The 11,703-nt window shown below is 44.8% G+C and overlaps 1 protein-coding gene across 1 annotated transcript; it reads left to right on the top strand.

Annotated features, from left to right (window-relative positions):
- Positions 1 to 9,656: 9,656 nt before the first annotated feature.
- Positions 9,657 to 10,660, top strand: neurl2 (neuralized E3 ubiquitin protein ligase 2). Its single transcript, XM_060938939.1, has 2 exons — positions 9,657 to 10,377; positions 10,487 to 10,660. The coding sequence occupies exons 1-2, from the start codon at positions 9,657 to 9,659 to the stop codon at positions 10,600 to 10,602; spliced, it is 837 nt and encodes a 278-aa protein (XP_060794922.1). The 3' UTR covers positions 10,603 to 10,660.
- The last annotated feature ends 1,043 nt before the right edge of the window (positions 10,661 to 11,703 follow it).

The following is an 11,703-nucleotide window of genomic DNA, read 5'->3' as shown; positions in this document are numbered from 1 at the left end:
ATAGTCCTAGTGTTTACATTTACCGCCGGAGAACATGGCTAATACCGAGGCAGTCACTTAACATCTCGAGGTTTCTGCCTCTGTCCTGATGTTTGGTGAACAGCAGGGTGGTTATGGAATGCATGGTTACAGATCACTTTAATCCAGATTAAGTAATGCAGCGCCAACATACTCACTCTTACTGCACACTATTTAGAGCACTGACTTTGGGGCTTTTGATATTTGAACATTAGTGACTATTAAAGCTGAGTAAATTGAAATTCTGCCAGCCAGGATTAGAATTATTTCAAGACTTTACAGTCTGAGAATCAACCTCATTGATTCAGTATACAAATAATATCTGAATATTGCTTTCAAAGAGGATACTACTAGCATTTAATGACTTTTGGTCCTCTTCAAGGGCAGCACGGTGGTGTAGTGGTTAGCACTGTCGCCTCACAGCAAGAAGGTCCTGGGTCTTCGAGCCCAGCGGCCGGCAAGGGCCTTTCTGTATGGATTTTGCATGTTCTCCCCGTGTCCGCGTGGGTTTCCTCCGGGTGCTCCGGTTTCCCCCATAGTCCAAAGGCATGCAGGTTAGGCTAATTGGTGGCCCTAAATTGACCGTAGGTGTGAATGTGAGTGTGAATGGTTGTCTGTGCCTATGTGTCAGCCCTGTGATGACCTGGCGACTTGTCCAGGGTGTACCCCGCCTCTCGCCCATAGTCGGCTGGGATGGGCTCCGGCTTGCCTGTGACCCTGTAGGACAGGATAAGCGGCTACAGATAATAGATGGATGGATAGTCCTCTTCAAATGTTTTGGAATGGCAAGTCCAATTCTTTTGTTTTTGCTATACTTTGAACACATTTGGGTTTGATATAGCTTAGAATTTCAGGTTCCATTTCCTAATATGTACATCCAGATGTATTAAACAACGTAGAACATGGCACCTTTTGTTTGAATTCACCCACTTTTCAAGTGATGAGAAATACTGGCCACCCAATCCATTGGGTGGCAGTCGAAGGCAGGGGCCTCGACGACCTGATCCCCGGACACAGCGGCTGGCTGTTGGGACATGGAATGTCACTTCGCTGGGGGGGAAGGAGCCTGAGCTTGTGCGGGAGGTTGAGAGGTACCGGCTAGAGATAGTCGGGCTCACCTCCACGCACAGCTTGGGCTCTGGAACCCAGCTCCTCGAGAGGGGCTGGACTTTCCACTTCTCTGGAGTCGCCCATGGTGAGCGGCGGCGGGCTGGTGTGGGCTTCCTTATAGCTCCCCAGCTCAGCCGCCATGTGTTGGAGTTTACCCCAGTGAACGAGAGGGTCGCCTCTCTGCGCCTTCGGATTGGGGAGAGGGCTCTTGCTGTTGTTTGTGCCTACGGGCCAAATAGCAGTATAGAGTATCCGGCCTTCTTGGAGTCCCTGGGAGAGGTACTGAGGGGTGCTCAGACTGGGGACTCCATTGTGCTACTGGGGGACTTCAATGCTCACGTGGGCGATGACAGTGACACCTGGAGGGGCGTGGTTGGGAGGAACGGCCTCCCCGATCTGAACCCGAGTGGTGTTTTGTTATTGGACTTCTGTGCTAGTCACGGTTTGTCCATAACGAACACCATGTTCGAGCATAGGGGTGTCCATAAGTGCACGTGGCACCAGGACACCTTAGGTCGGAGGTCGATGATCGACTTTGTAGTCGTGTCATCTGATCTCCGACCCTATGTCTTGGACACTCGGGTGAAGAGAGGGGCTGAGTTGTCAACTGATCACCACCTGGTGGTGAGTTGGATCCGCTGGCGGAGGAGGAAGCTGGACAGACCTGGCAGGCCCAAACGTATGGTGAGGGTCTGCTGGGAACGTCTGGCCGAGCACTCTGTTGGGGAGGTCTTTAACTCCCACCTCCGGGAGAGCTTTTCCCAGCTTCCAAGGGAGGCGGGGGACATTGAGTCTGAGTGGACCATGTTCTCTACCTCCATTGTGGACGCAGCTGTTCGGAGCTGTGGCCGCAAGGTCTCCGGTGCCTGTCGTGGCGGCAATCCCCGAACCCGGTGGTGGACACCGGAAGTAAGGGATGCCGTCAAGCTGAAGAAGGAGTCCTATCGGGCCATGTTGACCTCCGGGACTCCTGAGGCAGCCGACGGGTATCGGCAGGCCAGGCGTGCTGCAGCTCGGGCAGTTGCGGAGGCAAAAACTCGGAACTGGGAGGAGTTCGGGGAGGCCATGGAGAAGGACTATCGGTCGGCCTCGAAGAAATTCTGGCAAACCGTCCGGCGCCTCAGGAGGGGGAAGCAGTACTCTGCCAACACTGTTTACAGTGCGGGTGGGGAGCTGTTGACCTCGACTGGGGACATTGTCGGGCGGTGGAAGGAATACTTTGAGGATCTCCTCAATCCCACCGTCATGTCTTCCACTGAGGAGACTGAGGCTGATGACTCAGAGGTGGACTCGTCCATTACCCAAGCCGAAGTCACTGAGGTGGTTTGCAAGCTCCTCGGTGGCAAGGCACCGGGGGTGGATGAGATCCGCCCTGAGTATCTCAAGTCTCTGGATGTTGTGGGGCTGTCTTGGTTGACACGCCTCTGCAACATCGCGTGGCGGTCGGGGACAGTGCCTCTGGAGTGGCAGACTGGGGTGGTGGTCCCTCTTTTTAAGAAAGGGGACCGGAGAGTGTGCTCCAATTATAGGGGAATCACACTTCTCAGCCTCCCAGGGAAAGTTTACTCCAGGGTACTGGAGAGGAGAATTCGACCAATAGTCGAACCTCGGATCCAGGAGGAACAATGCGGTTTTCGTCCTGGTCGCGGAACACTGGACCAGCTCTATACCCTTCATAGGGTGCTCGAGGGTTCATGGGAGTTTGCCCAACCAGTCCACATGTGCTTTGTGGATCTGGAGAAGGCATTCGACCGTGTCCCCCGTGGTATTCTGTGGGGGGTGCTTCGGGAGTATGGGGTTCGGGGCTCTTTGCTAAGGGCTGTCCGGTCCCTGTACGAACGGAGCAGGAGTCTGGTTCGCATTGCCGGCAGTAAGTCAGACCTGTTCCCAGTGCATGTTGGACTCCGGCAGGGCTGCCCTTTGTCACCGGTTCTGTTCATAATTTTTATGGACAGAATTTCTAGGCGCAGCCAGGGGCCGGAAGGAATCCTGTTTGGGAACCACAGGATTTCATCTCTGCTTTTTGCGGATGATGTTGTCCTGTTGGATTCTTCAAACCAGGACCTTCAGCATGCACTGGGGCGGTTTGCAGTCGAGTGTGAAGCGGCTGGGATGAGAATCAGCACCTCCAAGTCCGAGGCCATGGTTCTCGACCGGAAAAGGGTGGCTTGCCCTCTCCAGGTTGGTGGAGAAGTCCTGCCTCAAGTGGAGGAGTTTAAGTATCTCGGGATCTTGTTCACGAGTGAGGGAAGGATGGAGCGTGAGATCGACAGGCGGATCGGTGCAGCCTCCGCAGTGATGCGGTCGCTTTACCGGTCCGTCGTGGTGAAGAAGGAGCTGAGCCAAAAGGCGAAGCTCTCAATTTACCGGTCGATCTACGTTCCGACTCTCACCTATGGTCATGAGCTTTGGGTAATGACAGAAAGAACAAGATCGCGGATACAAGCGGCTGAAATGAGTTTCCTTCGCAGGGTGGCTGGGCGCTCCCTTAGAGATAGGGTGAGAAGCACAGTCACTCGGGAGGAGCTCGGAGTAGAGCCGCTGCTCCTCCACATCGAGAGGAACCAGCTGAGGTGGCTCGGGCATCTTTTTCGGATGCCTCCTGGACGCCTCCCTGGGGAGGTGTTCCAGGCATGTGCCCCCGGGAGGAGGCCCCGGGGAAGACCCAGGACACGCTGGAGGGACTATGTCTCTCGGCTGGCCTGGGAACGCCTCGGTGTTCTTCCCGAGGAGCTGGCCGAGGTGTCTGGGGAAAGGGAAGTTTGGGCTTCCATGCTTAGACTGCTGCCTCCGCGACCCGGTCCTGGATAAGCGGAAGAAGACGAGACGAGACGAGACGAGAAATACTGGAATATGTGACTGACACAGGTTGCTTGTTGCCCAGGTGTGCCCTGTTTGATTGGTTGTTTAAACAATTAATAGCTCTGAATGTCTAATCTTGGTTTTAGCCCTGGGTTTCACTTGAAGACTGCATTTGTTAAAAGGGGGGGGGGGGGGGGAACAAAAAACAGAGAGCTGTCTATGCAAGAAAAGCAAGCCATTTTGAAGCTTAAAAAAGAGGAAAAATGGATCAAAGCCATTGCACAAGCATTGGGCATAGTCAGTACAACAAAATGAAAAATAAAGAAAGACTGATGTACTAACAACCAGCCATTGAACAGTTTAGCCAAGGAAAACAACAGCAGCTGATGACAAAAACACTATGAAAGCTGTGAAGAAAGACCCAAAAAACAACAGTCTACATTACTAACAGCCTCTACAGGGCAAGGGTGAAAGTATCACTATCCACCATTTGAAGAAGACTTTGAGAGCAGAAATATAGAGGCTATACCATAAGATGTAAACCACTTATCAGCAGTAAGAATCTGAAGACCCAGAGGTGGACAGTAACGAAATACATTTGCTTGAGTACTGTACTTAAGTACACTTTTTGAGTATCTGTACTTTACTTGAGTATTAATTTTTTGGCAACTTATGACTTTAATTTCTTACTTACTTAGGTCCTTCTGTGCCTATTGACACATTGGGCAGCAAATTTCCGCCACTTGAATTTGTCAGCTGCATCAGCCTTCTCCCAGGGGATGTTCATTCTCTTTAGGTCCTCCTGGAAAGTCCTCCTCCATGTAATCTTTGGCCTTCCTCTCCTTCTCTTGCTGACTGGCAGTGTCCATGTTATGGCTGTTTTTGCATGGCAGTGGTCTGGCAGGCGTAAGATGTGGCCTGCGAGCCATAGTCTTCTTTCAGTAACAGTTTCACTCAAAGGTCATGATCTGGCCCTCCGCAATATTTCCTCATTTGTAACATGGTCCTGCCATCTCACTTTTAGGATCTTCCACAGGCTTCTTTGGTGAAAGACATCCAGCTTTTTTCTTACACTTGCTGTATACTTCCAGGCCTCACTGGCAGAGTACAATACTTTTGAAATATCAAACAAAAACGACAAATCAAAATACAAAAAAGTCAATTTTTCTAGACTGGCAAACAAATTAGTATATATGAGAGTTTTTTTCTTTGTTTTTTGTAAAGGCTTTACCCCGTTTAAAACAAAACAAAAAACAAACAACAAAGAAAAAAACTCTCATATATACTAACCCTGATTAACCTGTATACCCTGTATGCCCCCACATTTTGTATGCTGCTGAATCTGTCCTTTTTTCAGTAGCTTTGTATAAACAACAACCGCTAAATGTAATGCAATGTTATGTAAGGTGATCGCCTAGGCATTCTCATTGTGAAAAGTAAGTCACATGTACATGGACTGGCATTTAATGTATTTGTTCTTTTCTATTTGTTTTTTGTCTGTTCATATTCTTTTTGGGGGAGTAAAGTCAGTTTAAAAATGCCGTTAAATGCATATAGGCCTATAGGCCAAGTTTAATGACCTTGAGGTTATCAGAGGTCATATGTCGTTTTACAAATGAAAAATGAATTCAGCACCCAAACATTTAACAAACAAGGCCATTTGCTAACTTCATTAATCATTTTAGTACATTTCATTCCTTAGAAAGCTGAGAAACTGGGTTCGGCTGAGACGTTTACAGGCCCAAAGTTCAATGACCTCTAGAGGTCAACAGAGGTCAGATAGAGCTCGGCATATTGCAGATTTGAATTCGGCACACCCAAATTGACAAAATAAGACTGTTTGCCGACTTTGTCTCAAAAATGCCTTTGGGTGTCACAATTCTGGATTTTGGTACCAGTCTATGATTGTTTTATTTTAAACTCTACTACCTAAACATAATATATGGTGTATTTATATAAATATTTACTGCTAAAAGTAATCCCATTATAACAACTTAATGTACATCAAATTAATTTTAAAAGGATGTTTATTCATCTAATAATTCACTTTAATTACAACTTACAAGTATATTTGAGGGTGGCACGGTGGTGTAGTGGTTAGCGCTGTTGCCTCACAGCAAGAAGGTCCTGGGTTCGAGCCCCGGGGCTGGCGAGGGCCTTTCTGTGTGGAATTTGCATGTTCTCCATGTGGGTTTCCCCCACAGTCCAAAGACATGCAGGTTAGGTTAACTGGTGACTCTAAATTGAGTGTGAATGGTTGTCTATGTGTCAGCCCTGTGATGACCTGGTGACTTGTCCAGGGTGTACCCTGCCTTTTGCCTGTAGTCAGCTGGGATAGGCTCCAGCTTGCCTGCGACCCTGTAGAAGGATAAAGCGGCTAGAGATAATGAGATGAGTATATTTGACATTCTTGTCTTTCAGTGTCTGAAATATGCATTGAATTTTAATTCAGGTTCCCCCAAAATTCAAGAGACATACAAATGTAAAGTGCAGTACAGACGTAATTACAAACTACAAACAACAAATAGAATACACTTTTCAGACATTTAAAAGAAAGAAATGTATTTCCCTCTTCATAGTCGTCTTCTTCCTCTCTCTGCTTCCTCCTCCTCGGCAGGTGGCGCTGGCGCACAGATGTAGTCTGAGTTACCGCCACCTAGAGATTGGAAAGTGTAGTTACCACTGATCTCTATGTAAAATATCGGGATGACTCGTTGGCCAGTCAGAGTGAAGCCATCTGGCCGCTGTAATACTAAGGACATAGGTTCAGTACGGTCGTCTCTCTGCCTAGAAATTAATTTGTTCCTTTTGTTAATGATTTTCAACCCTTGTTTAACTGCCATAAAAGGCATTGATGTTTCATTTTTGTAATTTTTGATGTAATTTGATTTGTTTTGTATTTATATAATTTATTTTTGTGCTAATCTGTTTAAGTACTAGGTAGGAACCTTGTTCACGGGCTGTTGCGCAGGGACACTTTAGTAGTCGCAATATTTTGATACCATGAAGCCATGCATGAAGTACGAGAGGTTTTTGCTCCGTTTGGGAGATAAAATTTAAGTTTCTTCAATAAGTTTCCTTTTTTTCTTTTGCATTTTCCATTTCCCTGGAGGTTTTTTTTTGTTGTTGTTTGCCCGTTTTCACCCCTCTTAGTTTTGTGCAGCCAGCGAGGTACTTTTATTAACGTTATATTGTATCACATATATAGTTTTTCAGCCTGTGATGTGTTTATTGTAAACTATTGTTTTTGCTCAGTTTGACTGTGGATTTAACGGTGATGAAGCTCTAACGAATAAATCTATGAGTAAAAGAAGAACTTATGGAGTGGTGTATTTCCTGGAGGGAGTGACACTATGCCTCTAAATGTAAGCGATTTCATGTCTACCTTTGTCATTCACTGACTGTTTGAAATAAAGTTGTCCAAAAAAAAATCATCTGCCTAGGAAGCTACACAAAACTGGACATGTTATTTATCTCATTGGAGGAAAAAACACAAATAGGACATGTTAAATTTTTTTTATCTCTAAATTTGTAGTTTTTCTTTATCCTTTTTTGTATACTTAGTACTTTTGCAATACTCCTTCACTGTCTTTTTCTCTTTATATATTTTGCTGCTGTAACAATGTAAATTTCCCCTTGTGGGATAATAAAAGGCTATCTTATGTGTGTGTGAATGGTTGATGTTTGTGGGGTGTTCGTGTTTTAATCATGTACAGTATTCAATGCATTTTATCATTATGGATACATTCAGGAAGGTTACATTTATTATTATTATTATTATTACAGTGCATGCGTTAAATTGTGAGGTGCGAGCAAGTCAGTGCTCCGCGCATGCGCAAGTATCATCACTCAGGAAACGTGGATAACTTTTTTGCAGTTGTTTTCATTTCAATAAGTAAATCAAGCCACACATACAACTGTTATTAAATAAGTATAGAGGCGGGAGAAAGAGGCATACAATAAAATTAATTCTAATACATGAGTTTAGTTATCAGAGGTTAATAAAAAAAATTGTTTAATTTCCTTATTCAAATTTCCCAGTGATCTTATCAAGAAGATAAAATTCATTTACAGCTTTCCTATTGTATTTGATGTTATACAAGGATTCATAAAACAGCTTTCAGTCTACCAGAAATAATCTAAAATTAGGTTTGTAGGAGGTTATTCTTAATTTATGTAAAAGAAATTTCCCCAACTGTGCTAGAAGCCTTCTGGAATAAAGACCTGTGTTCAATATAAAGAACAATACCATTAACTTATCAATGAGAAGGTATTTATGGAAAGTTTTTGGGGGAATCAACATTGGTACATCTTTCCAAACATCTGCTGAATATGCACATGAAAGGAAAGGTGCCAAATTTCAGATGTACATTTCCTGAGAAATGGTAATCGGAATTTAGCTCTGCCCCTGTGTATGATCACACCCCAAACTTAGAGGATTCATGTGTTATCCAGTCACATCCTGTCTAGCTGTTATGCTGTAAGAGAGAATTAGCAGATATCAAGGACAGTAACAAAATGAGAAGAAAAGCGGTAGTAATATGTAGGTTTCACTGGTATACCTATCTGGCACTATACCATAATGAGGAAGTCAGAATTAGTTATCATTAATGTTGTACTATGACATCAAACAAATTTCCAGGCACAAAATGTCCATCCATTATCTATAGCCACTTATCCTGTCCTACAGGGTCGCAGGCAAGCTGGAGTCTATCCCAGCTGACTATGGGTGAGAGGCGGGGTACACCCTGGAGAAGTCGCCAGGCCATCACAGGGCTGACACATAGAGACAGACAACCATTTACACTCACATTCACACCTACGGTCAATTTAGAGCCACCAATTAGCCTAACCTGCATGCCTTTGGACTGTGGGGGAAACCGGAGCACCCGGAGGAAACCCACGCGGACACGGGTAGTACATGCAAACTCCACACAGAAAGGCCCTCGCCGGCCACGGGGCTCGAACCAGGACCTTCTTGCTGTGAGGCGACAGCGCTAACCACTACACCACTGTGCCGCCTATATTTAAAATATTATACATTAATATGCTACTAGTTCCTAAGAAATCCAGAATTTAAGATGGCAGCATATGTCCTGAAAATAATAGCAGCATCTCTTCCCAGCAACCTCCTTCCTTCAAATGTCTTTGTGCCTGCTTCACCCTTTGAGACTGTACTAGATAAGAAGGTAGGGCAAATTAAATATGTTCTGGCCCAGATAAAGGTTTGTGGAGTCCAGAATGGGAATTTTACAAGAAGGGGTACTGTCTGCAGTAAAATATTTTTCTGACCTCTGTATGTAAAATGTGTTGCATTTAGTTAATCAGAAAGTAAATTCAACTACAAAAATGATTGACTATACAACAGTATATGCCTGTAGGGGGCACTGAAAAGGGGGATCCTTATTTTGGGATTCTTATAACTCCACCCAGTCACCCATATCTCTTCTGCATACCTTGCCATCTATTTAAAGTACCAGTGACACATGCAGTGGATCAAAAATAGCAAGCATGCTGAATCTAGAAACTTCTTAGTTACTGGAGTGTGTTGTAGAGGTATTTGTCTGCCCCAAACCATACATTTCAGCAAGGATTTAAAATATGTAGCAGTAAGTAAAGAAGTTTCTGATTTTTTACAGGTAGACGGCACATATGCTAAAGTAATCATTGCTGTAATTTATGTAAAAGTGACATTTGTTAAGATTAAAATTGGAGGTCTTCTTAAAATGGCTAAAGTTTTGGGGCAGTTTATGGAGTTTCACCCAATTCACGGTACCAATGTGCGACTGGACAACTATGGGACTAAAGCCACCCGAGTGGAAAGTTTTGCTAATGGAATCTGCTTTAGTAAACATCCTTTAAACCCTGGAGAGATTTTTCTGTTGGAAATCGAGGATAAGGAGATAGGCTGGTGTGGCCACCTCAGGATTGGACTAACCGCACATGATCCTCAAAAGTTGGACACGGTTCCTGAGTATTCTTTGCCTGACCTGGTGGACCAGGGGGGAAGTTGGGTGTTTGCCATAACAAGAAACCACAACAAAGTTACTGAGGATGAGGTTGAAGAAGCCCAAGGAGCAGGTGGGAGGCAAGCAGATGGAAATGAGGGCAGCAATCTTAAATCTTTTTTCACTGAAAGTCACTTGTATATCGAGAACGTGTGCATACCAAAGGACAAGTTGGTGGGACGAAGTCGGCCTGGTCGGTTTAGTCACATCCTGGATGATCTGTATAAAATGAATACTTTGCCTCCCACTGCCAGACGTAGTCGGATAGGAGTTGTGTATGTGCCAAAAAGGCAAGGCTTTGCTGATATGCATATTGTCATCAATGGTGAAGATATGGGTGCCTGTGCCAAAGGAATTCCCACTAGTCAGCCCCTCTATGCTGTTGTGGATGTATTTGCTGCTACTAAAAGTGTCAGAATTGTACAAGTGGAATATGGCCGTGAGTTCCCAAAATAAATATGTAGTATAATCAAACACACACACACAGAGTTTATATATAAAATCTAAAGTTGAACTACACTTTTTCCTCTCTCCTCTTTTTGTTCTAGTTCCCTCACTGCAGACACTTTGTCGAAAGACTATTCAGAAGCATATCATTCACAGAATGGCTTTGGACTGGTTGGAGCTCCCAGAGATGCTAAAACATTACTGTAAATTTGAGTAACAGAGTTATGGGAGAACTGGAAAAGCTCTGAGACATAGTTTACACACTCTGGAGCTAAGAGCTGGATTATAACACCTGCTGAACACATGTATATAGTGACAAATAGTAAGCAATATATGTATGTAACAAATTATTTAATTACCATTTTAATTCTTCTACGCTCATCTTGAATAAACTGTAGTCTGTTGTATCCCTTTTCTAAGACATTTTTTTCATCCTTAAAAGTGTCTTGTATGTCATTAAGATGACAATACATTGATGAATTTAGAAAACACTATCTCATCTCATTATCTCTAGCCGCTTTATCCTTCTACAGGGTCGCAGGCAAGCTGGAGCCTATCCCAGCTGACTACGGGCGAAAGGCGGGGTACACCCTGGACAAGTCGCCAGGTCATCACAGGGCTGACACATAGACACAGACAACCATTCACAGTCAATTTAGAGTCACCAGTTAACCTAACCTGCATGTCTTTGGACTGTGGGGGAAACCGGAGCACCCGGAGGAAACCCACGCGGACACGGGGAGAACATGCAAACTCCACACAGAAAGGCCCTCGCCGGCCCTGGGGCTCGAACCCAGGACCTTCTTGCTGTGAGGCGACAGCGCTAACCACTACACCACCGTGCCGCCCAGAAAACACTATGTTCATTCATTTCATATTTTACAAATGAAGAAGAAGAAGACTTTATTTTGTCACATGTACACCAGAGCACAGTGAAACTCCTCTGCATTTAGCCCATCTGAAGCAGTGATCACACGCACGCGCACACAAGAGACCAATGAGCGCGCGCGCGCGCACACGCACACAGAGAGAGAGAGAGAGAGAGAGCGAGCAGTGGGTATTTATAAATTTGTAATAATTACATTAATAAAACAAACATCTACATTCAAGGTCATTCAAGTTACAACTGTTAAAGACAGTCATGGCAATTTATGTCCCAAATTTAACCATTAAGAAAGAAAGAAAGAAAGAAAGAAAGAAAGTTTTCTCACTAATCATGGGTATATGATTTATCCCATCTACTGGACATTTTAGGGTTTACACCCGGTTGTGTTTTGTAATTATCACGTGGCCGGAATAGTTCAACAGCGCATGCGTG

This window comes from Neoarius graeffei, chromosome 14 (genome assembly GCF_027579695.1).
Source record: "Neoarius graeffei isolate fNeoGra1 chromosome 14, fNeoGra1.pri, whole genome shotgun sequence".
NCBI classification, from domain to species: domain Eukaryota; kingdom Metazoa; phylum Chordata; class Actinopteri; order Siluriformes; family Ariidae; genus Neoarius; species Neoarius graeffei.
Note: the sequence above shows the minus strand (reverse complement) of the source record. Positions and strands in the feature narration are given on the sequence as shown.

Coding starts and splice junctions, on each gene's coding strand:
- neurl2 (XM_060938939.1), top strand. CDS start 9,657: ATGGCTAAAGTTTTGGGGCAGTTTATGGAGTTTCACCCAATTCACGGT. Junction 10,378..10,486: donor TGTACAAGTGGAATATGGCC/GTGAGTTCCCAA, acceptor TTTTTGTTCTAG/TTCCCTCACTGCAGACACTT.